A 23,714-nucleotide genomic window follows, 5' to 3' on the forward strand; every position below is an offset into this window, starting at 1 on the left:
AAAGTTAAAACAGGAGAAGTCAAGAATGATTCTCAGGTACATCAAGGGCAGCTAACTGGCAGTTTAGTTGATACTGTTTACTAAGAAAAGAAACAGGAGGAAGAAGAGATTTGTGTGGACGGATGATAAATTCACTCTTGACTGTTGGTAGATGTCTGTGTAATACAGGGAACAATAACTGAATGCCTTCTTAGTAGGTACCTGTCACTCACCATTCTTTATCTCGTCTGTTTCTGAAAAATACTTTACATATTATCTCATTTATTCTGACAGAAATAGTACAGTCCACCATAAGCACTTGTTTTTTTTTTTTTTTTTTTAAGGAACTGAACAGAGTGTTATCTCCGTCTCCGAGTGAAGCTTTCTTATTATCCACCTGCATTTTGCAGATGAGAGACCTAAGCATGCTAGAAGTGAATTTACTTGCTCAAAGGCTAAGAGCCTGTAAATTCCATGATAAAAGACTCAAAGCCTTCAGTGTTGGACTCACTGACTTTCAAAGAATGAAAGGCAGCATAGCCACAATGTTTTACAAAGAGATAGTTGCTATTAACCCATAAGAAGCTGAAGTCTGCTGGGGGCCATGGTGCATGCCAATAGTCCCAGTGACGGGAGACTGAGGCAGGAGGATCATAAGTTTGAGGTCAGCCTTAGTGAGACCTTGTCTCAAGATTGAAACAAAATAGAAGGTCTGGGGGTTGTAGCTCAGTGGTAGATAAAGCTTAAAGAAGTCAATTTTTCAGAGAGTACATAACCTAACATAGGAAAACCAGGATATGAACCACTCTCGGACTCCAACACCTAACCTCTTTCTTCTGTCCAAATACTACTAAAGTTATTAGACCCATGTGTGGCTTTGAGAAGAATAAAAAGTAATAACCATTCTTCATAAAGCTTTATCTATTCAATTTGAAGGACTTCTTTTTAATTTGTGTCCTACCTAAATTTTTAGTGTTAAAATGATTCTTCCTATATGACATTTTTCTAATAATGTGTGGTGATAGCTTGCACAATTATAGTTAATGTGTTGAATCCTTTGACATCGCTGATATTTAACCATTTCCTGACTTGCAAAGTGGCAAATTATGAATTATGCTGGAACAATATTAGTTTGCTCCAACTTAATATTTCTTTGGTCTTAGTTACTTGTTTCCCTTAAGAGGTAATTCTGTATCCTCAAAGTTTACTCCAAAGGTTTCTGACCAATGAAATTGCAGTCAGAGAAGAAACTACTTTGCTTTGTGTTGTGTCCCTAGAATTAAGAGTACTTGGAAATGATTCAATGAAAGCAGGCATGAGAGAAGTCAGCAAGATCAGGCTGTGATTTTAAACCTGGAGGGGCAAGAGGTTGATATTGTCACAATTTAAAAAAAAAAAAAAGGTAAAACCAGATTTGTGGGAGACCATAATGAGTTCGGTTTGGAATTTTTAACTTTTAAGGGAATAATATGGCATGAGATTTTTGATATAGGCTTAATTTATCAATTTTGATTCCCATGTTTAATTTAAAATATTCCTTTTTTGAAAATGCTGGCATTCAAGTTTAAAATGTGTTTCTAATGCTTATAGCTCCTTGTTAGGTTTTACTTCAAGGCTGGAATTCCCAAATGTAATATCCTGTTCATTTTTAAAACAAGGTCCTGAACTGTATATTTAAAATCCATTTTGACCCCCAATTTGCAGTCCATCAAGAACTGCTGGATTTCTGCTTTGGCTATTGGGAGCAGATGTCACTGGGAATCTTATTTTCTGTTTCAACCCACTATGAAAATGGAATCTATAGCAAGGGTCTGAGAGTTAGTTCCCTATGAGGGCAGGAGAATGTGCCTGAGTCAGCAGGAGCCTCTCTTTTGTGACAGTATGCAAATTGGCAATGGCAGAGTTCAAGTGCATTCAAATATGTGACATTTTTCACAGCTCATCATTCTTTATCTCTTCTGTTTCTGAAAAACACTTGAGATTTGCGTGTAGGATAAGTTCTGTTTTCCTGGTCATAAAAAATTCGGTAGGTTCACAGTCAAATTTACTTCCTTCATGAAAATCACAAGAGAAAAGCTTTGGCAGGGGTGTAGCTCAGTGGCAGAGCACAACTTGCACGTGAGGCCCTGAGTCCAATCCCCCACACTGAATTAAAAAAAGGAAAGAAAAGCTTTTGTTTTTTTTCTTCCATTCTGTTCCCTTCTTTGTGACAAATGAAGATAATTTGGAGACATGAGGATGACAAGGAAAGTAACCTCATGAACTCAAAGACAGTAGAAATACAGGTGCCCATCTGTAACAGAGTCACACCTCTTACATCTGCTCACCTTTACTCCCACTCCCTTTAACTGGGGCTGTGGAGACTTGTTATTCAACTTGAAATTTAGCTTGCCTGGATGGAATTACTTACTATCAGATTTTTTTTTCTAAATTGGGAAAGTAATCTTATAATCGTAATTCTTAGCACTAAGACTCCAAAGAAGTGAAATGATGTGACACTCAGTGCAGAGCTCATCGTTTCTCACCCCTAGCTGAGGGCCCATGGAAGCCAGCACTGCTCAGGCACGATCTTATGGCACTCTGTTTTCTGGAGAGTTTGTATGGAGGGCCCGTTATGTCCTGGGCATGGCGCTAGCTAGCCACAGTGCCTGTGGAGTGGACAATACATAGCTGGGACAATACCCGGGTGCTGCCTTCAGAACTACCGAGAATAAAGTAGCCAACTTTCTTGGCATGTACCGTGCACTGCAGTGGGCGCCATTCTAATTCATATGTTATAGGAGATTGATCTGCTCCTATCCCTATAGTGTAGATAAGGAAACTGAGGGGCAGAGATATTCAACTATTGAATGTTGCAGCTAGGGTTTGCATCCAACTTTAAATAAGTTTTACATACACATACACATATATATTTCGGGGTTGGATGTGGTACTGAGGATGGGACTTTAAACCACTGAGCTATGTCCCTGCTTTTTTGTTTTTTTTTATTTTGAAATGGGATTTTGCTAAATTTATGAGGCTGGTCTATAACTTGAAATCCTCCTGCCTCAGCCTCCTAAGGCACTGGGATTACCACCCCACCCAGCTGCCAAATAAGTAATTCTTACCTGGACACAACAGCCTACACCTGTAGTCCTAGGTACCAGGAGACTGGGACAGGAGGGTTACTTGATCCCAGGAATTCCAGGCTAGCCTGGGCAACATAGCAAGACCCCATCTCAAAATAAATAAGTAAATAAATATGTAAGTAAGTAATTCTTGTTGTTAACAAGTATTTTTGAAAGGCAAAGAAAGGTGTTGTGCTAAGGCAATTTCACCTAATCTAGGTGGTTGGATGAGTCAGAATTAGGCTGAGACTGATCCAGGCAAAGGTTATCTTTTTCTAGTCTATTCAAGGGCTACAAAGTGGAAGCCCAAAACTCAACAGCAGACATTTGTGTTTGTTGTTTGTCTAGTGGGCGTGTTTAAAACTTGTTGAATATGAATTGTTTGGTCTGATCACTCCCTCACTAGTGTGCTGCTTTTACTCATTTCACCTCATTCATTGCCATTTGAATGCATCTGAGTTTGTTGTCCCAAGTCCCTTCTGGGAGAGATGGTCTTCACCCCAATTTAATCAGGAATCTCTTGGCTACAAATGACAGAACTTCAACTTGACCTTATTTAAGCAAAAGGGGAAATTTTTCACATTTTTTATTGGTGCATTATAGTTATACATAATGACTGGATTTGTTGTTACATATTCATATGTGCACACAACATAATAATATAATTTGGTTGATATCATTCCCTAGTATTTCCTCCTTTCCTTCCCTTTTCCCTGGTCCCATTCCTCTGGTCTACTGATATCCCTTCAATTTTCATAAAATCACCCACTTTTCTTTTCCTGCAAAAAGGGAAATTTGCTGAAAAGCTACAGGTTGCCCTCCTTACGCCCCCACACAGGAAGGTCAGGATTGTCCCACTGAGCCTCAGGGACAGTTGGAACCAGGGATCTGCAAGGGGGATTCTCTGCTTTTTTGTCGATTCCTTTCTGCTGCAGACATGTTTCTTCAGCATGGTGTGACTGTGGCTAACAGAAGCCTGTCCAATGCAAAGGAGCTGACTCTTCCCTTGGCTCCACTTTGGAAAATCTGTAGGATGTTCTTGTTTGGTTCAGATGTCTACCCTTAGACCAATTAGATGAGGTGTTTTGATTACCCAGATTTGGGACTGAAGTCAACCAGCTGTAGGCATTGCTGCAGGACACTTCTGTCATTACCTCTATCACATATATTCCCTGTTGCCTTTTATGTCTATCCCTCAGAAATTCAGAAGTGTCTTCCTTTTTTTTTTTTTTTTTTTTTTTGATGATACTAGGAATTGAACCATTGAACTATGTCCTCAGCCCTTTTTATTTTTTATCTTGAGACAGGACCACACTATGTTGCTCAGATGGGCCTTGAACTTGCAATCCTCCTGCCTCAGCCTCCTGAGTTGCTGGGATTGTAGGCATGCCCAGCTCAGACGTGCCTTCTATTAATCAAAATAATTTCCCTGACCCACAAAGCATCATCTTCTAAGAGCTACAGTACTGTCCTGAGGGTTATAACATAATACCAAAGAATGTGTCATATCAGTCTGTTTCATGAAACAACATGATCTTTCCATATGCTTCCTCAGTCTTCTTATTTAGGGGCTCTCTGTGCAAAGTTAACATCTTGGATTGTCCCCAGACTCAGCTTTTAGGACACTAGGAGTCCACTGGTGCATAATATTGAGTACTGACTCAGGAATCTCCTATAGTTGGGAGATTGACATATAGGAGATTAGCAAATTCTAAATAGATATTTAAACACAAAAGAAAATGACCCAAGGTCACTGTAGTGGCCATGGTTTTTCTCTTTCTTTCTTTTCTTTTTTATGGTTCCTTATTCTTTTTTTATTTTTTATTATTATTTTTACTTATATATGACAGAGGAATGCATTATAAATCATATTGCACATCTAGAGCAACGTTTTCATATCTCTGGTTGTATACAAAGTATATTCACACCAATTCATGTCTTCATACATGTACTTTGGATAATAATGTCCATCATATTCCACCATCATTTCTAACCCAATGCCTCCTCCTTCCCCCTCCCACCCCTCTGCCCTATCTAGAGGTCATCTATTCCTCCCATGCTCCCTCTCCCTGCCCCACTCTGATGGTTTTTATTTTTCTTCCCCCATCCCAAGTTCAAAACAGGCAGGCATGACTTGTTCTGACCCAGCATTGAACCTGGAATGGAATCGCTGACTAAGAGCCTCCTGTGTTGTTGGAGGTCAGCAGTGCTTTCCCTTCTCCTTGCCATTTGCTCTTGGTTGGGAGCAAGTTGTGTCTGGGTTAACTTCTGGCTTAGCAAATAATTAGCTTCTCTGTGCCTCAGTTGCTGCTACTCTAAAAAGAAATTATAATAGTACATTATCGTGTACATCAGTAAATGTGTAATGAGCCTAGCTCAGAAGCAGGGACAGAGTCAGTGCTCAGTAGAAACCAGCTGTCGTTATTATCATCCTCAGTACTACCAACCCCTTCCCTGGGTTCAGAGGGCTGAGGGTAGCCAGCCTGAGAAATGAGATTGGCCCAGACATTGTGATAAATAGAAAGATAGTCCATTTTCAGAATGTAACATTTAGCCTTAGTTGTATTCAATTTTAGCCATTTTAATTATAGCCCTTTGTCCACCCCAGGTTTAAAATGAGCTAATCATGTTGACGGTACCCCCAAGCTCCTCTAGTTGGGGTGAAGGGCAGTGCTGCATTAGGGATGTAGCCCATTTGCTTACCAGGTCCCTGTAGCACACCCTTCTGGCAGGAGTAAATGCCTTGCCCACATGCTTTCAGGTACAATCAGACCTAGGTTTGATTTCCTGCAGCACCTGAGCACCTTGGTTATTTCTAACACCTTTTCAGAAGTTCAGTTCCTCACTTACTCCTTCTACATTTTTGTAGGAGACTCTTACTTTTGCTCCCTCTGTTTGATTCACACGAGAAGGAAAAATATCAGTGGTTTCTATTTATAGGGCCATTTGGAGTTTTTACTCTAAAAAAGCACCTGTTAGCCTTGTCAACCTTTCTATGTTTTTTTTTTTTTTCTGTTCTTAACTATGATCCTTTATAAAATAGAGGACAAGGAGTTACATTCACTGTTAATCCTTTCTTTCCTGTCTGGCTCCAAAATCTACCTGAGGGAGCAAAGATGTTCATATTGTGCATGGGAGATGTACATAAAAGGAAACAGTATAATATTGCATAAATAATGATAAATGATCATGAAGGGCTGCCTCCCAAGGGCTCAGGGAAGAATTATGGGATGTGATGAACTTACGTGTGATCATAAATTCATTTTATGTCTTATGATCTATTCAGGAACAAAGTTTAAGGGAGGGAGACATGGATTCTAATATTTTTGCCCCATAAGAAGGAAATTAAAAAGAATTTAGATGAGTGAGAAGAGTCCAGCCCTATAAAATAAGTCAGCTAAGGTAGTCACAACCATCGAGGGGACTTAGGTTTCAGTCTCAGGATTGTGTGCTGGGGTTAAATTTCTCAGGCTGTAAACCAATAGAGAACCAGTGAGGCAGGATGGCTTGTTACCTAATCTCATAAGGAGCAGCTGGGCATAACCCAATTGTTATCTATGTGTTGTTACAAATCTGGCAGGAGCCTATTGAGGAATGGGTGTGTGAATAAGCCCAGAAAAGGAAGTCAGGGTAGGGAATGTCAGATATTTGTTCCAACGTTCCCCAAAGGAGAAAGTGTCCTGTCCAGGTCATTGTTTTGTTCTGACCAATTCACCTTGCATTCAGGAACATAGCTCAATTCCATTTACTGTCATAACAAGCATCGTCATCAAATGCTGATATTTGCCAGATGCTGTGCCAAGTGCTTTCATATATTGCTTCATTTAATCCTCTTAGTAGCCCTATAGTCTGACTACTGTTTTTTTTTTTTTTCCAATTTTGTAGATGAGGAAATTGAGGCTTAAAGAGGTCAAGTAATCTGCTCAGGTGTGTAGAGAACTCTTAAGTCAAGGAATTTCTTTTCATTTCCAGATCAGTTTCCCATCCCACCTTCTGAGTGCTAGACCCCAGCCAGTGTTCTCTCAGATTTTCCAAGCACCAGAGCAGACTAATGCTTTCTCTTGTCCAAATCAGTGTCTCTCCATGTTTCCTGCCTTGCCCCATCCCCCGCCCAATTGCAAAAGTTCATGCCTTAAACTAAATAATCAGATGATACTTTCCCCTATAAATTTGCCTATAATAAAAGGGTAAGATGTGGTGGGAGGCAGACTTTAACATTCTGGCCAATTTATAAAGTATCATTTCAGTTAATAAGCTGTCCTTTTCCTATGCATTAGATTCTGACGTGTCTTGGTAATTTTCTTTTCTGTTAAATGGTAACTAACTGCCAAAGTTGGAAAATGCTACTGAGCCCTACTATGTCACTAATTGATCTCATCTTTCATGTTTCAGGAAGACCTGTCCCAGGTGATTGGTCAAGGTGTGGTGGCAGACCATCAGAAGACATTGGAGTACCCAACTGATGATGTATGTAACTTGTGCTTAGGTTTTGCTCTACTGGTGTGGTGTGCGATATAAACTATATTCTGGAAGAAGTGGAGGTGATTACCATAAGATCAAATCCTTTATCACTTAATAAATAAATAAATAAAAATAAAATTTCCATTATTCACTATTTGTATGTTTCAGAACTGTGGGTAACTAGAGCTCACAAGGAGTGTATGATATTTCAAACACTGCCAAAGAAAATTCCTTTGAAAATTCTCTCAGATTCTATGCTAAAAGCCTAAATTTAAAAAAAAAAAAAAAGGTGTAGCTAGGCTCAGGAGTGACATAGCTCCATGGTTATATACTTACCTAGCATGTATAAGGCCCTGGGTTTGATCCCTAGCACCTCAAAAAACCAACCAATCAAACAATGTAAAAAGAACCTTGCAAAATAATCAAATTAAGTTCAATGGAAACTCATAAGCAATTTTTTTTCATTTAAAACCAGATTTTTGTGTTATGTAATGTGTTTACAAATCCTGCTAATGTGTTAGCATTTTATATATTATTGTTCATCTCAAGTCATGTATAAAGCATCTCTAAAATTTCATAACCATTGAATTTTTGAGCTGAGGTAAATCCTAACATGATCTGGCTTTTCTTCTCCCCTCTTAAAAATGTGCACTGAGGTGTCTAAAGCATTTTTCTCTGGGAAAATGATAAGCCTTTTCTGTGGCTGCAGAAGAGAAATGATCAGAGATCAGTGGGGCAGCATCTGCAGTGAGGCCAGGTTAGCTCATTATAGAGATCTTCCCAACTGTTCAAGCTGCTCCAAATGGCATGAGCTTCTTCATGGAAATGGAATTTTCCATCCCTGAAGATTATCAGTGAGAAGCTCCTGATAGCTTATTAGCATGTTGAAAGAGGACCAAAAAAAAAAAAAAGAAAAAAGAAAGAAAGCATTAATAGGGTTGAGTTACAGCATGTATGTAGCCCTGGGTTCCATCTCCACCCAGCTCAGGTCAGAAAGACCTGTCCCTTCAGAAAAAAATAAAAATTAAAATTAATAGTTATTCTTAATTGGGTTCCTAGGTTATTCCTGGCACAGTACTAGATTTATTTATTTATCTCTAACCTTCATGATAACCTTGCAAAATACAGATGCATCACTCTCAATTTACAGATGAGGAGGTTAAGTGACTTGTCTATGGTCATCAAGTTAGTGGTAGCAAATTTAGCAATTCATGTCTTCTTTTAAGTAGTGATTTTTTTTTTCTTATCATGGGGACCTGAAAAAGTGGAACACTTTTCTTCAAAATCCTAATAAGTGTAATTTTGATACAACCACAGAGGTTTTACAACTGAGAGGTTTCTGTGAATCTCTCAGAAGCTCTGAGTTAATTCATGATTCTTCAGCGTTAGTGGCACACACCTATAATCCCAGCTACTCAGGAGGCTGAAGCAGGAGGATCACACATTCCAGGCCAGCCTTGGAAACTTATCAAGACTCTGTCCCAAAATCAAAAATAAAAAGAGCTGGTGATATAACTCAGTGTTAAGAGTGCCCCTGGGTTCAATCTGTAGTGCCATAAAGGAAAACAAAAAAAAAAAAAAAAAAAAAACATCATTTTTAACTTTAAGCAATAAGTCTCAATTTTTAAAAAGAAAGAAAGGAAGAGGGAGGAACACTTTCCTTGGACTCCGTACCCTTTGCTGTTTATTTGGTCTGGAATGGAGGGAAGGGTCCAGATCCATTTTTTTTTTTTACTTCCTAGGTATTCCTGTTGTGAGACAGTGTTGAGAATCACTGGTTTAATTGGGTTGGATGACATGCAAAATCCACTCCAGCTTTATAATCTATTATAGTGATACACGACAGCAAATCCATTCTCTTCTCCTCCATACTTAGTAGTTTGATTCTGTGCTAATGGATGAGCCACAGGAGACCAAGTTTACCTGTCACCACACCTACCAGCAGTTGTTCTGCCTCTGCATCTATGGTTAGATGTTCCATTTGATCTTCATAGACTGTGTCCTTATTTTTATTGTTTTTTGGTTTATTTTTTTGCAGTGCAGGGGATTAAACCCAGGGCCTTACACAAGCTAGACAAGTGCTCTACCACTGAGCTACATCCTTAGCCCCTATTTTCTTATTTTTAAATGGAATTCAATTCTACCTGTATGTATTTTTTTAAATATTTTTTTAGTTGTAGATGGACATAGTACCTTTATTTTATTTATATGTTTTATGTGGTACTGAATACCAAACCCAGTGCCTCACAAGTGCCAGACAGGCACTCTACCACCGAGCCACAACCCCAACCCTTATTAGTCATTTATTAAGCACCAGAGGCTACATGGAACTGGGTTACAGAGAAGAGCTACAACCATTCCCTGCTTTTATAAAAGTCCTATTCTAGTAACTGTTTACTCTGTACTTTTCTGTTATAAAATTCATATGGTTTTTTAGAAAACAACAACAAAACTTGTAGCTTGCCTTTGGGTTTGTTGGGAATGCGTGTTCTTTCTTGAGATGATACAAAGTGAAAGCTGGATGTAAAGTACTGATGTAAAATAAAGTACTGGATGTAAAATATAGACTCAATTGCTGCAAGAAGCTTCTATTTCACAAGGCAATCTGGGTGTGATCAATTTCAGCATGATGTTGTGTCTCCACAGTGTCATGGAACCTCTTATCTGATAACCATTCTTACTGGATTATCTCCATCCAATCATGACATCTATTTTCTGGTCTAAGATGGCTGCTGTATTTCTTACCAGTACAGCTGCATTTCAGCCAGGCTGGAGGGAAAGGCAGGATCTTTCTCTTTAAGAGAATGACCTGGAAACTACACACCCACTGACCAGGACTTCTGGGCACACCTGCCTTCAAGAAGGCTGGTAGATGTGGTCCTCTATGCAGCTGGCTATCTCAGTTATTTCAGTGCTCAGTTTTCTGGTACTAACCCTTTTGTTGTCTTTTTTCCACTTTTCTCTCTTTAAAATCACTGCTCAGTATATAACTGAGTCTTTTAAAATATATGTATAGTCACTATTAAATGATCATGATAGAAAAACTGCAAGGAAAAAACTAAACCAGGAATTATGGCCTAGCAGCTCTTTGGTAAATGCTTGAAACTTGTAGTGTTCGTCACCTACTGACTTTCAGTCTACCTCTTACTCAAATTAGCTATGTGATTTGAGGGTTGTCACTTGACATTTGTGTCTTGATTTATCAAAACTAAATATTATCGACTAACTCTCAGGGCTGTACATTGATTGATGGGTTCACAGATATACAAGTGTTTTGAAAACTATAAGTATGATGCCCTGTGCTGAGAAACAGCCCTTCCATGGCAGAATCTTGAAATGTTCTGGAGCAGTTCTTGGTCCTATTTCTGGACTCCAGGATTAGACTGTGCTTCACTACGTCCACCAGAATCCTTCAGCTGGGGATGGGTTCCCTGACTAACTACAAATCCAGAAGGCAGGTCAGGTCACTGCCTCTTTCTTAACTGCCTGTTAAGCAAGCATGGAGTCCTTTTGTCTTCTCTCAGTGTTTTAATATTCTTGGGGGCGGGGGGGGGGGGTATCAGCAAAATCCAGAATTACAAGTTAATTTTTCAAAGCTCACACAGAAGTCCCCATAGGTCACTCAATTGTACGTTAACTTCCAACCCTGAGTTTCCCATGTCTTTAGTTTTGATCTTCTGTACCTGTTCATTCATTCACTCACTCATTCATTTATCAAACATTTATTGAGTACCTGCTATTTTTCCAGGCACTGGTATCAAAGGAGAATAAGGGACAGTTCCTTTAGATGAATTAAATGTAATTGATGTACCTGACATTTAGTAGGCGTTCTCTGGATATTTCTTTCCCCTTCCTTCCCCTGGTGTTGCTTATTAACCTACCTAATGTATCTTTGACTATTGTTTGTGTATCCTGCAGAGACAGACAGTGTTGTTCAGAAAATCTGCAGCATAGATTGTTTTTCACTGAGCTCAGACAAACATGTGGACTTGATATTGGTTTTCTCCAGCCCAGCTTCATATACAGATCACAATGATAGAGTACCTTCAGCTTTCTTCCTTCCTTTCTTCCTTCACTAAAGCATCTTACCTATAAAGTTTAACAGGGAAGCATGGGGCAAAAATCAACCTAATTATTCTTGCCACCTTCCCCATCCTTAACTCTCAAAAGACAATATTGGAATGTACCTTTATTTCGGTATCATGTTACCACTCCTGTCAGTCTTTGATGTTCATCTAATTTTCCTTCCTTTCGTAGGCTGCCAGCCAGATGAAAGAGCAAAAATATTCAACAAAAGCCTCCTTCAGTTCACAAGAGATACCATTAGCGCCAACTCCATCATATCATTCATCGGATACCGACTTCACCAGCTGTGGTATGATTCTTTTCCCTGAGCTACATTGACTCATGAAATATTAGAGAAGGAAGGGATCATGGTGTCCTAAAAAGAGAACTGGACCAGAGACAGGGAGCTCTGCACCCCTACTCCATTCTTCAGCTTTGGAACGTAGATAGATCACTGTACTTCCTAAACCATTTCTCCATCTGTGACGTTGGTGTTGCCTACTGCTCGTGGAATATAAAAGGACTGGAACAGACAAGACCCGTAGTAAATGCTGTTTGTTTTTCTGTTTGTTGGTTTGTTTTGGCTTTGGTGGTGGTGATCACCCAGAGCCTTGTGCATGCAAGGCACATACTGTACCACTGAGTCACATCCCCAGCCCAGTAATTGCTATTTGAGTCTGGCCTGATAGATTAGTCTCTAGTCACTGCAAAAGATTATATTTAGGTCATGATTAATATCTTAAAAAATCATATTGAACCCAAATTTTAGCACTACATGTTGATGTAAGCCATTTGAAGATTTATTTTCAGTGCTTAAAGAAATTGATGTGTACTTTCTTTCTTTAACTTCCTGGCTTGAATTATGCTGACTGAGGGTTGAACACAGAACTTTGAAATGAACAGCAGATATTCCCACTTTGGTTTTATGCAATATTAATCTGTGAAAAATGGACGCTTTGAAACACTACTCTCACCATTGGCAAAACATAACCTTATGTTAATTCAGCAGGCCTAATACCTTTTGGTATTATTTGTCTTTAATGTTTATGTGTATGTAGAGCTGGAAATTGAACCAAAGGCCCTTGTATATGCTAGAAAGCATTCTATCACTAAAGTACATAATCAATCCTTTTCTTAAAAAATTTTATTTTGAGAGAGGGCTTTGCTAAGTTGCCCAGTGCTGCCTCCTTGCCATCCTCCTGCCCTAGCCACCTAAGTAGTTGGGATTACAGGTGTGCATCACATGTCCAGCTTGTCTTTAGTATATTTTTTTCATAAATATTAACTTTTTTATAAAAAGTTTAACAATTAGGTTTTATTTTAAAGCACTGTGTTTATAGTAAAATAATTAACGAACATGATCAAGAAACTATGGCCTGTGAGTCAAATGTAGCCTGCTACCTCTTCCTGTTTAGTTTATGAACTTAAAATGGTTTTTACTTTTTTTAAATAGGCATAATACCTTTATTTATTTATTTTTCCATATAATTTTTTAGTTGTTGATGGACCCTTATTTTATTTATTTATATGTGGTGCTGAGAATCGAAACCAGTGCCTCACACATGCTAGGCAAGTGCTCTACCACTGAGCTACAACCCCAGCCAGGTTTTCACATTTTTATTTTTTATTTTTCACATTTTTAAACGTTGGGGAAAAAGCCTATTTTATGAAAATATGAAATTCATATTTCCATGTTCACTAATAGTTTTATTGAGACTCTCATGTATTTACACAAATGAGTAAGCAGCATGCTGCTTTCATACTATAAAGATGGAGTTAAGTAGTTGCAGCTGAGACTGTATGGCCAGCAATCTGCAAAATATGTATACCTGGACTTTGACCAAGAAAAATTGCTGACTCGATGTGTAGACAGTTGAATTTTGGTAATATATATCGATATCTATACCAAACAAGAGAAATTTATGACTCTACATTTTAATTTATGGGAATTTTATTCATTTCTCACCCACTTTCCAAACATTTATTGAAGAATTGATATGATTCTGATTTGGACTGAATTCTATTAAGAGAAATAAATTCAAAGACTGACTCAGGACTCGCTAGGGTGAGGAAGGAGCAGAGGAGGGAAAGAAATGCCATCTCCCTTCTCTCTTACTGTATTCTCTCCTCATTCGGGAGAGTAAGCTGGTCATTTACAAAAGCAATATAAACTTTTAAAAGCATCTGTGAAATTGTGCCAGTATTGTCCATCATTTTTATTGTAAATTAACAGGAGTGGCAATGTGAACTATATATGCTGCATAAAGATCTAGAAACAGATTAGGTTTACAATTTAATATTCTTCTAATAGGGCACTTTTTATTGTTACTGAGGTTGTATCACTAAATTTCTTGCTTTTAACTGGGAGACCATTAGATTAATAAATTCCATGTGGACAGGACAGCCAATGTAAAGAACCAAGTAGTTAAAATTTTAGCCTCACAGGCCATATGTTCTCTGTTACAGCTACTCAACTGCCCTCGTAGTATGACAGCAGCCATAGACTATACATATGTGGGCTAGTAGGCTGTATCCAATACAGGTTTATTTATGGAAACCAAAACTTGGGTTTCATATACTTTTTACATGAATGGAAATATTATTTTTTAAATTTTTTTTTTTGAATTTTGAAAATGTAAAAACCAGTTTTGGCCAAAGGGCTGTAGTATGCAGTCCCCTGCTTATTATATAATCTAATGAAGCATTGTGGATTTCATCTTGGTTTCTGTGCACTAACTACAGCTCACCAGCAGATGGGGCCCTCTTTTTTCAGCCTTTTAAATTTTATCACAATGTAGGAATCAGTCCTCAAGATGATCAGTCTTAGTAATTAACAGAAAAGTTGGCATTGTCTAGAAATTTCTATCTACTAAGAGTCTCTTGAAACTAATGTTTTGAATGTTTTGACTTTCTGTGTGTGTGTGTGTGTGTGTGTGTGTGTGTGTGTGTGTGAGAGAGAGAGAGAGAGAGAGAGAGAGAGAGAGAATGTGCGTATGTACTGGGGATTTAACCCAGGGATGCTCTACTACTGAGCTACATCTTTGTTCTTTTTATTTTTTATTTGAGTCAGTGTCTGGTTAAGTTGTCCAGGCTAGCCTTGAACCCACGATCCTCCTGTCTCAGTCTGAGTCAGTGGGATTACAGGTTTGTGCTACCATGTCTGGAAGAGTGTTTTTTGTTTGTTTGTTTAATAGACTAGGTTTATTTGTCTGGTAAATGCACATATATAGAAGTGGATCAAGGGGTGTTATTAAACTTCTTCTCTTGCATATAATATTTTTTTCTAGTTTTTAGAAAAATCCATTCTTAAACAATGATTTTTTTCCTTTATTTCTTTTCGTTTTGTTTTGTTTAGTTTTATTTTTGGTATTGTGTATTTAACTTGGGGATGCTTAACTACTGAGCCACATGCCCAGCCCTTTTTTTTTTTTCATTTTGAGATAGGGTCTCACTAAGTTGCTTAAGCCTTGCTAATTTGCTGAGGGTGGCTTCAAACTTGGAAATTTTCCAGCCTCAACCTCCTGAATTGCTGGGATTACAAGTGTGCATACTATACCTGGCACTAACACAATGATTTTTTTTTTAAGTGAAACTTATAGATCAGTAGTAACTTCTTAAAAGACTCTCACTAGGGGCTGGAGTTGTGGCTCAGCAGTAGAGTTCTCACCTAGCATGTTTGAGGTCCTGGGTTCAATCCTTAGCACCACATAAAAGTAAATTAATAAAAAATAGGTATTGTGTCCAACTACAACAAAAAAATAAAATATTTTTAAAAATTCTCACTAATGGACCCAGCAAGTATTCTTGAGTGTATTTTTATAATAGTTTTTTAAAAATTATTTTTACTATTATATTTACAGGTTGAGTATCCCTTGCCTAAAATGCTTAGGACTAGAAGTATTTCAGATTTTGGATTTTAGAATATTTGCATATACTTAATGAGATAGCTTGGGATGAGACCCAAGTCTAAACACAAAATTCATTTACATTTCATATCTACCTTATATATGCAGCTGGAGAATAGCTTTATACAGTGTTTTTAGTGTACCTGCATTTTAACTGGACTATTACCCATCCTATGAAGAGAGGTATGAAATTTTCTTTTTTCTTTTAATTTATTGATAAGACTGGGGGTCAACCCATGACCCCATGCATTCGAGATGGAACTTTCCACTTGTGCCAGCATCCTGTCAATGTTCAGAAATTTTTGGATTTCAGATATTTGGGTTAATGATGCTCAACCTGTAATATATTTGAAGATAAATTTTAAATAATTATTGGATTCAGTTAAAACATACTTTATTGATTAAATATTTTATATATTATAATCCATATATTGTGTCTAACTGAAAGTACTTAAGCACTTTTAGTGTTTTATAACTCAGGATCTTCTTTTTTTACTCATTATAACATATGACTTTATGTACCCAATGGCTTAATTATGTTAAATTTTCCCCTGATGGTTCTCATGATGTGTTTTGAGGTTTAAACAACTTTAAGCAGATCTAAGATCCAACTGGGGTCTCTGGTTTGCTTCAAGAGGGCTGGGGATGTAACTCAGTGGTGAAGCGCTGGCCTGGCATGTGTGAGGCCCTGGTGCAAGCCCAGCATCACTAAAAAAAAAAAAGTCATCGGAATGTCGCATTTCATCCCTGAGTGAATGACCAAGGTTTTTCCTTCATGATTCTTGGCAGGAGGAGAGTGAAATGATAAACACATGCAAACTCTGTGCTCTGCCAGTAGTGAAGCATGCAGGCCAGACTGCCTCTCATTATTCTGTCTTTCTTTCCTCCCCCCAGGTAGCTTCCAGGCTCCTCTGTCAGTGGATCCTGCAACGTGTCCCATTGTCCCTGGCCAGGAAATGATTATAGAAATATCCAAGGGACGCTCAGGCCTTGGTCTCAGCATTGTGGGAGGAAGAGATACACCCTTGGTAAGTTTCTATGTAAAATATATCGATTATCGCAGAATTAACTGTTGAGGCTCTTTATGGCCCTGGAACACATCTATGGAAGACTCAGCATTTTAATATTATGGGAAATATCATGTGCTTCCATATAATTGCCAGTTTTCAAGTGTTTCTTTTCTTTTTCTTTTTTTTTTTTTTCAGTTGTAGATGGACACAATATTTTTATTTATTTATTTTTATGTGGTGCTGAGGATTAAACCCAAGGCCTCACAATTAAACCCTAGGCAAGTGCTCTACCACTGAGCCACAACTCCAGCCCCTCAAGTTTTTCTGAACATGTAATTTTCACCAGGAGTTTCTCCATTTAGGATGTTGAGGGTTTTTGTAAAGACTAATTAGACCTATAGGAGCACAGCATTTAGAAGTACTAAAACAATATTTAGAGCAGTGCTTGGCACATGGTAAGTGTTCAGTAAATAGGAACTATTATTATCATCCTCCATCACCATTATTATTTAATGGGATGGTAGATAAAAAGTAAACAAGCCAGGTACAGTGGCACATGCTTTAATCCCAGGAACTCAAGAGACTGAGGCAGGAGGATTGTAAATTCAAGGCCAGACTCAGCAACTTAGCAAAATGCTAAGTAACTGAGTGACACCATGTAGTGGTAAAGCACTTTGGGGTTCAAAAAAAAAACCATAAATATCAGAGGCTACAGGTGTAGAGCATTGCAGAGCATTTTCCTAGCATGCACAGGGTCCTAGATTTCATCCCCAGTACCAATTAAAAATATATATATATAAATTATTCGAGCCAAAAAAATAGAGTTCGTATAAACTGATAATTTTTTTTGAAAAACTAGTCTAGATTCTTAGCTTTTCCTAGGATGATTTTTTTAATTGTTCAGTACCTTTTATATGTCACTATTCAATAATACATTGAAATATAAAACTTTCTGTGTGTGTGCTTTTTTTTTTTTTTTTTTACTTTGCTCAAAATGTGATTAATCAGTGCATACGTATTAGAATCAGGTAATACATGCACGTTGAACCAAGTTAGATTGGCATGAAAGGCTGTAAAATGAAAAACAAATCTCCCTCCCACTCTTCAGCTCTATTCAGCCTGCTTTTTACCACCCACCCAACCCCCCAAAAATAGGGAATCACTTTTATCATGAATGTATATTTAAGTGAATATTTATTTTTAATGTTTATTCTTAAATTTTAGGTGGACACAATATCTTTATTTTACATTTATGTGGTGCTGAGGATCGAACCCAGTGCCTCGTGCATGCTAGGCGAGCACTCTACCACTGAGCCACAACCCCAACCCCTTAAATGAATATTTTGATATTTCCTTTGCCCATTTATCTAGTGAGGCATGAAGTATATGGGCCTGGTTTATAGATAAAACAAATGCATGATCCACGAACTATTTTTTTTTCCATTTTGGGCAGGAGCATAATGTTTCTGTGCTATGCTTTTGGGGAGTGGGGAGATTCTATTGTTCTTCTGTAATAAATACTAATCCCCTAAAGCAACAGAAGAGTCCAAGAGTCCAATACCAAGTGGGTATTGCAGAAACCCACTCTTACTGTCTCTTCTCTGTTCACTGGCCTGATCTAGAGAATCCTGGCATATGGCCACATACCAGTCATTTAGTCATCTATGCACATAGGATAATAATGTCAGATTCATCCTACTATCCTTCTGTCCGCCATACTCCCTTCCCTCCCCTCTAGCTAATCTAAAGTAACTTGATTCTTCCCTAGCTCCACCCCCCTTATTATGAATTAGCATTCATATATCAGAGAAAACAAAAAGTCAGTCATTGTTTTTAGGGGATTGGCTTATTTCTCTTATTGTGATAGTCCCAAGTTCCATCCATTTACCTGAAAATGTCATAATTTCATTCTTTTAAGGCTGAGTAATTTTCCATTGTGTATATACATACCACATTTTCTTTATTCATTCATCTGTTGAAGGACACTTAGGTTGATTCCATAGTTTAACAATTATGAGTTAAGCAGCTATAAACATTGATGTGACTGCATCACTATAGTAGGCTGATTTTCAATCCTTTAGGTATGAACCGAGGAGTGCGATAGCTGGGACAAATAGTGTTTCCACCCCAATTTTTCTGAGGAATCTTCATACTGTTTTTCAGAATAGTTGCACCAACTTGCAGTTCTACCAGCACATCCTGGCCAACACTTATTGTTACTTGTTTTCTTGATAATTACCATTCTGACTGGAGTGAGATGAAATCTCAGTGTAGTTTTAATTTGCATTTATCTAATTGCTAGCAATGTTGAACATTTTTTCATATATTTGTTGACTGATCGTATTTCTTCTTTTGTGAATGTCTATTCAGTTCTTTAGCCCCTTTATTGATTGAGTTATTTGTTTTTGTGGTGTTATTTTTTGAGTTCTTTATATATTTTCTCCAATTCTGTAAGCTCTCTGTTCATGTTCTTGATTATTTCCTTTGCTGTGAAGAAGCCTTTTAGTTTGATACCATCCCATTTATTGAATCTTCATTTTACTTCTTGTACTTTAGGAGTCTTCTTAAGGAATTTGGTTCCTAAGTAGACATGATGGAGAGTTGGGCCTACTTTTTTTTCTAGAAAGAACAGGGTCTCTGGTCTGATGCCTAGGTCCTTGGTCCACTTTGAGTTGAATTTTGTGCAGGATGTCAGATAGGAATCTGATTTCATTTTGTTACATGTGGATTTCTAGTTTTTCTAGCACCATTTGTTAAATAGGCTACTTTTCTCCATTGTGTGTTTATGGTGCCTTTTTCTAATATGAGATAACTGTATTTATGTAGGTTTGTCTTTGTGTCTTCTATTCTGTACCATTGGTCTTCATGTCACTTTTGGTGCCAATGCCATGCCATTTTTATTACTATAGCTCTGTAATATAACTTAAGGTCTGGTATTGTGATGCCTCCTGCTTCACTTTTCTCACTGAGGATTGCTTTGGCTATTCTGGGTCTCTTATTTTTCCAGATGAATTTCATGACTTGTTTTCTATTTCTATAAAGAATATCATCAGAACCTTAATAATTGCATTAAAACTGCATAATGCTTGTTAGTATGGCCATTTTTGACAGTATTCTACCTATACAAGATATTTCCATCTTCTATGTTCTTCAATTTTTTTCTTTAGAGTTCTGTAGTTTTCACTGTAGAGGTCTTTCACCTCTTTTGTTATATTGTTTCCAAATATTCTCTTTTTTTAAGGCTATTGTGAATGGAATAGTTTTTCTACTTTCTCTTTCAGTTGATTCATCACTGGTGTATAGGAATGCAGTTGATTTATGGGTAGTTTATCTCTTTTTACTTTGCTGAGTTTATTTATGAGTTCCAAAAGTTTTCTAGTCATTTTTTTTTGAGGGGGGGTCTTCTAAATATAGAATCATGTCATTGGCAAATAGGGATAGTTTGAATTCTTCTTTTCCTATTTGTAGCCCTTTAATTTCTTTCTTCTAATTGCTCTGACTAGAATTTCAAGGACTATGTTAACCAAAAGTGGTGAAAGAGGTCAACCCTGTCTTGTTCCAGTTTTTAGAGGGAATGCCTTCAATTTTTCTTCATTTAGAATGATGTAGCTCAGGTATGGTTCTACTATCCATAGTTCTAGTGTTTGAATGTGAAGGGGTTCTATATTTTGTCAAGTGCTTTTTCTGCATCTATTGAGATAATCATGTGATTCTTGTTTTTAAGTCTATTGATATGATGAATTACATTTATTGATTTCCATGTTGAACCAACCTTGCATTCCTGGGGGGGACCCCACTTGATCATGGTACACTAGCTTTTTAATGTATTTTTGTGGGTGTTTTGCCAATATTTTATTAAGAATTTTTACATCTATGTTCATCAGGGATATTGGTCTGAAATTTTCTTTCCTTGATGTGTCTTTGTCTCTGATTTAATTTTTGTAAATATGTCTTCTTATATTTTTTAATGTAGGCACAGCTAGATTTGCCATAGGAATCAGAGTTCATTCAGCATGGCTGGCCTGGCTGAATAAGTTGTGGCTTTTGTTTCGGTCTTTGTTGTTGGTACAATTTTGCTCTTGTGGATTACTCAGATTTGTGGACAAGATGTGCCCATGCTGTTCTTGGGTCTATAATATCTAATCTGCTTGGACTCCAGGTATCAACCTGTGGACATTCGCTGAGCCATGTCACCTTCTGCAACTTGGGTGTGAAGCCTTTGTTGAATGCTTCTTTTATCACCATGAGGCAGCCAAAAAGAAAATTCTTTAAGGCATCATGAGGTTCATAATATATAGTTCTGCCTTTTGAGACCATAAATCCCATTGTCCTTGGAAGGATAAGCACCACTTAAAAGTGAGGGATGGGACATAGTTTTTATTTCCTAACCTCATGTACCTCATCAAAACCTATAAGTTAGACTCACAAGAAGATAGATTGGCCTGTCATTTTAAAGAGAGAAAAGCAGGGGGATGGAAGGTACTTTAACAAATAAATCCACTGTTTCCACAATGAAGATCTTTGTTTTTTTCTTTTTCTGTTCCCCCTTAAATTTCAGTATGGAACATGCAACCTAATTGACTCTCTGGGTCACATTTTTCAGTCAGGTCTTGGGTTTGCATCCAGCCAGCAAGAAGTTCACAAACAAAAATGAAAGCTTATGAAAGGGACTTGTACAAAGTGTTGAGGCCCAGCATCAAAAGTACTCTGCACATGAGCTTATGTGATACATGCTCCCTGCAGCTCTGTAGCAGGGAAAAATACATTCTGAATTTCACCCCACCCTCCCGGTTAGGGTTTCCATGTCCTCTTTGTTGTGTGGCCAGCAGATATCTGGGGCATCTTTAGAGGAATTAAGTCTCTGGGACCTAGTCTTGATACCACATCAGTCGTCTCTTCTATAAATAGTTTCTCTCGGGCCAAGACAGATGGCTCCTGAGATCACAGGGGAGATCGCACTCACTGTCCCATTGTGTCTGCAGCTGGGTGTCCAGGCCAGCCTTTTAAGTACCAAGATAATGATGAGGGTGAGCATTTCAGGGTCGTTTATAAGCACACCTGGACCCAGTCCTCAGTGACAGCCTTCCGGCTTAGATGCTTTCATCTAAGATGCCGCTCCCAGGTCTGCCTCTGGGGAGCATGGCTCTTCTGCGATAGTGCAATAGGTTGCATATGTTTGTTCAAAGTCTGTCCTTTGCTTAGTGCTGAGGATGCAAAATTGAGTGAGATAACTGTTCTCAAAGAGTGCACACATTCATTCATGTTTAATTCTACTGCCTTTAATGTTTATGCTCTCTCTCTCTCTCTTCCCCCTCCCCCTTATGTGAGGCTGAAGATTGAACCCAGGGGCACTTTACCACTGAGCTACATTCCTAGCCCTTTTCATTTCAGGGTCTTGCTAAGGTGCTGAGGTTGGCCTCAAACTTGTGATCTTCCTGTCTCAGCCCCCTGAGTCACTGGGATTACAGGTGTGCAACACTTTGCCCCATTGTTTATGATCTAATATTGGAAATCAACCAGTGAAAAATCATAATAGGGACTATTAAAATCTCTGGAAAGCATAAAAAAAGTAGTAAGAACTTTCCAGATTTAATCAATATAGGCTGTTTGTTATGTTTTATGTAAACTCAGGAGCCAGAATAAGGCATGCTGTAGAGCAGAGGTAATATATTAATTCATATTTTTTGTTTCCTTCCATCCATCTGTGCAGCAGTCCATCCTTTCATTCTGTCTTTCCTCACCCTTACCATTTCACTCTCCCCTTGGCCTTGTTTGGGTATTAATTTACATGAAATCCTACATCTCAGAGGACTCAATCTGCCAGATGAAAGACCAAGAGCTCTTATCTCTTCTGACATTTGTGCCATATTCTTAAGCCTCTCCCCGGTCCCCCCAGTGTCCCCTTCTCAGAAAGATTTCCTGATGAGGATTTATTACCAATGTCCTCAGAAGAATTAAGATATAGCCCCCTTGATTCATTGAGGCTATTATGTTACGGACCTTGGGAATTCTAGAGAAGAAAAAGAAAAATGTAGGAAGTAAATCTTTTATCTTGGAATACCCACAGACTTGAACCGTTCTTAGGATTGAACAGAGGAAGTGGAGAAAGAATGAAGATAATATCTCAAGGACCCTCTTCCTATGTATTTTCCTCTTTCTGCTGAGCATTGCCAGACGTCCCAGGCTTTGGGCAGTGTGTTCTGTGAAATGCAGCAGGCAGCACTGCAGAGCATTGGTGCAATTTTTTGGCATCAGAAATCTCAGATCGTTAACTGCGTGGCTCTGGACAGGCAACGTCTTTGTCTTTTTCAATTTAAATCTGTTGTGTTTACCACTTAAGGTTGTTATGTGGATTGATTAAGATAATGAATATAATGGACTTTGCTTAGTATGCATCATAGTAAGCCCAGCTGTTGCTGATCACCAGTGAGCATTGCATTAAAGCAGATCCTCGCTCTCCTCATCTGAGCTTCTCAGTGTGTTATCTGCACATTGCAACATGACTGTTCCTAGACAGTTAGGTATTTGTTTTTCCTCATCATGTTCTTTTTTTGAGAGATAGAGGTACTAGGGAGTGAACCCAGGGTGTTCTTACAATGAGCTACATCTCCAGTCCTTTTATATTTATTCTGAAATAGGTTGCTGTGGCTGGCTTTGAACTTGCAATCCTCCTGCCTCAGCCTCCTGACCAGCTGGGATAGTGCACCACTATGTCCGGCAGCATCAAACTTTTTGACATCTGATTTGAGTTCTGTTCTGGATATGTAATTGACATGTATGTGTCCTCTCAGGTAATCCTCAATCCACCCTAGAGGACAAGTCATAGTGTTTTCCCCACTTACAAATGAGGGAACAGATACAGGATAAGTTGGACTCGAGAGACGCCAGCTGTTGGCCTGTTGGGGTTCAGACAGTCCACCTGATGTGAAAGCCACCCTACTTGCCCCTTTTCCCAGGGGTACTACCATGTGTCCCCTGTCCTCTGTGTCCTGCCCACCAAGCCTGTGTATCTGCAGTACCCCGAGCAATGCCTTGCACACTTAGAAACACAGCTGCTCCGGCCTCATTGCGCCTCTGAATTCCAGTCTGCTGGCCACCTTGACCTCCAGCCAGTCCTGCTCCCGCCTGCTGCTAGGCTGTAGCCTGCTTGAGCTCAGTCAGGGGGTCCTCCAGTCACTGTTGCTGGA

The 23,714-nt window shown here is 38.5% G+C and overlaps 1 protein-coding gene across 7 annotated transcripts in view; it reads left to right on the forward strand.

Moving 5' to 3' along the window:
• Patj (PATJ crumbs cell polarity complex component) overlaps nucleotides 1–23,714 on the forward strand; it is a 344,745-nt gene that overhangs the window by 253,384 nt on the left and 67,647 nt on the right. For all 7 annotated transcript variants that reach the window (XM_078026378.1, XM_078026375.1, XM_078026379.1 and 4 more), the window contains 3 exons: nucleotides 7,479–7,553; nucleotides 11,805–11,922; nucleotides 16,412–16,545. In XM_078026378.1, the coding sequence (XP_077882504.1) occupies nucleotides 7,479–7,553; nucleotides 11,805–11,922; nucleotides 16,412–16,545 (327 nt within the window). The remainder of the gene's footprint in view (nucleotides 1–7,478; nucleotides 7,554–11,804; nucleotides 11,923–16,411; nucleotides 16,546–23,714) is intronic.

The sequence above is a fragment of the Ictidomys tridecemlineatus genome, chromosome 11 (genome assembly GCF_052094955.1).
Source record: "Ictidomys tridecemlineatus isolate mIctTri1 chromosome 11, mIctTri1.hap1, whole genome shotgun sequence".
Lineage (NCBI taxonomy): Eukaryota > Metazoa > Chordata > Mammalia > Rodentia > Sciuridae > Ictidomys > Ictidomys tridecemlineatus.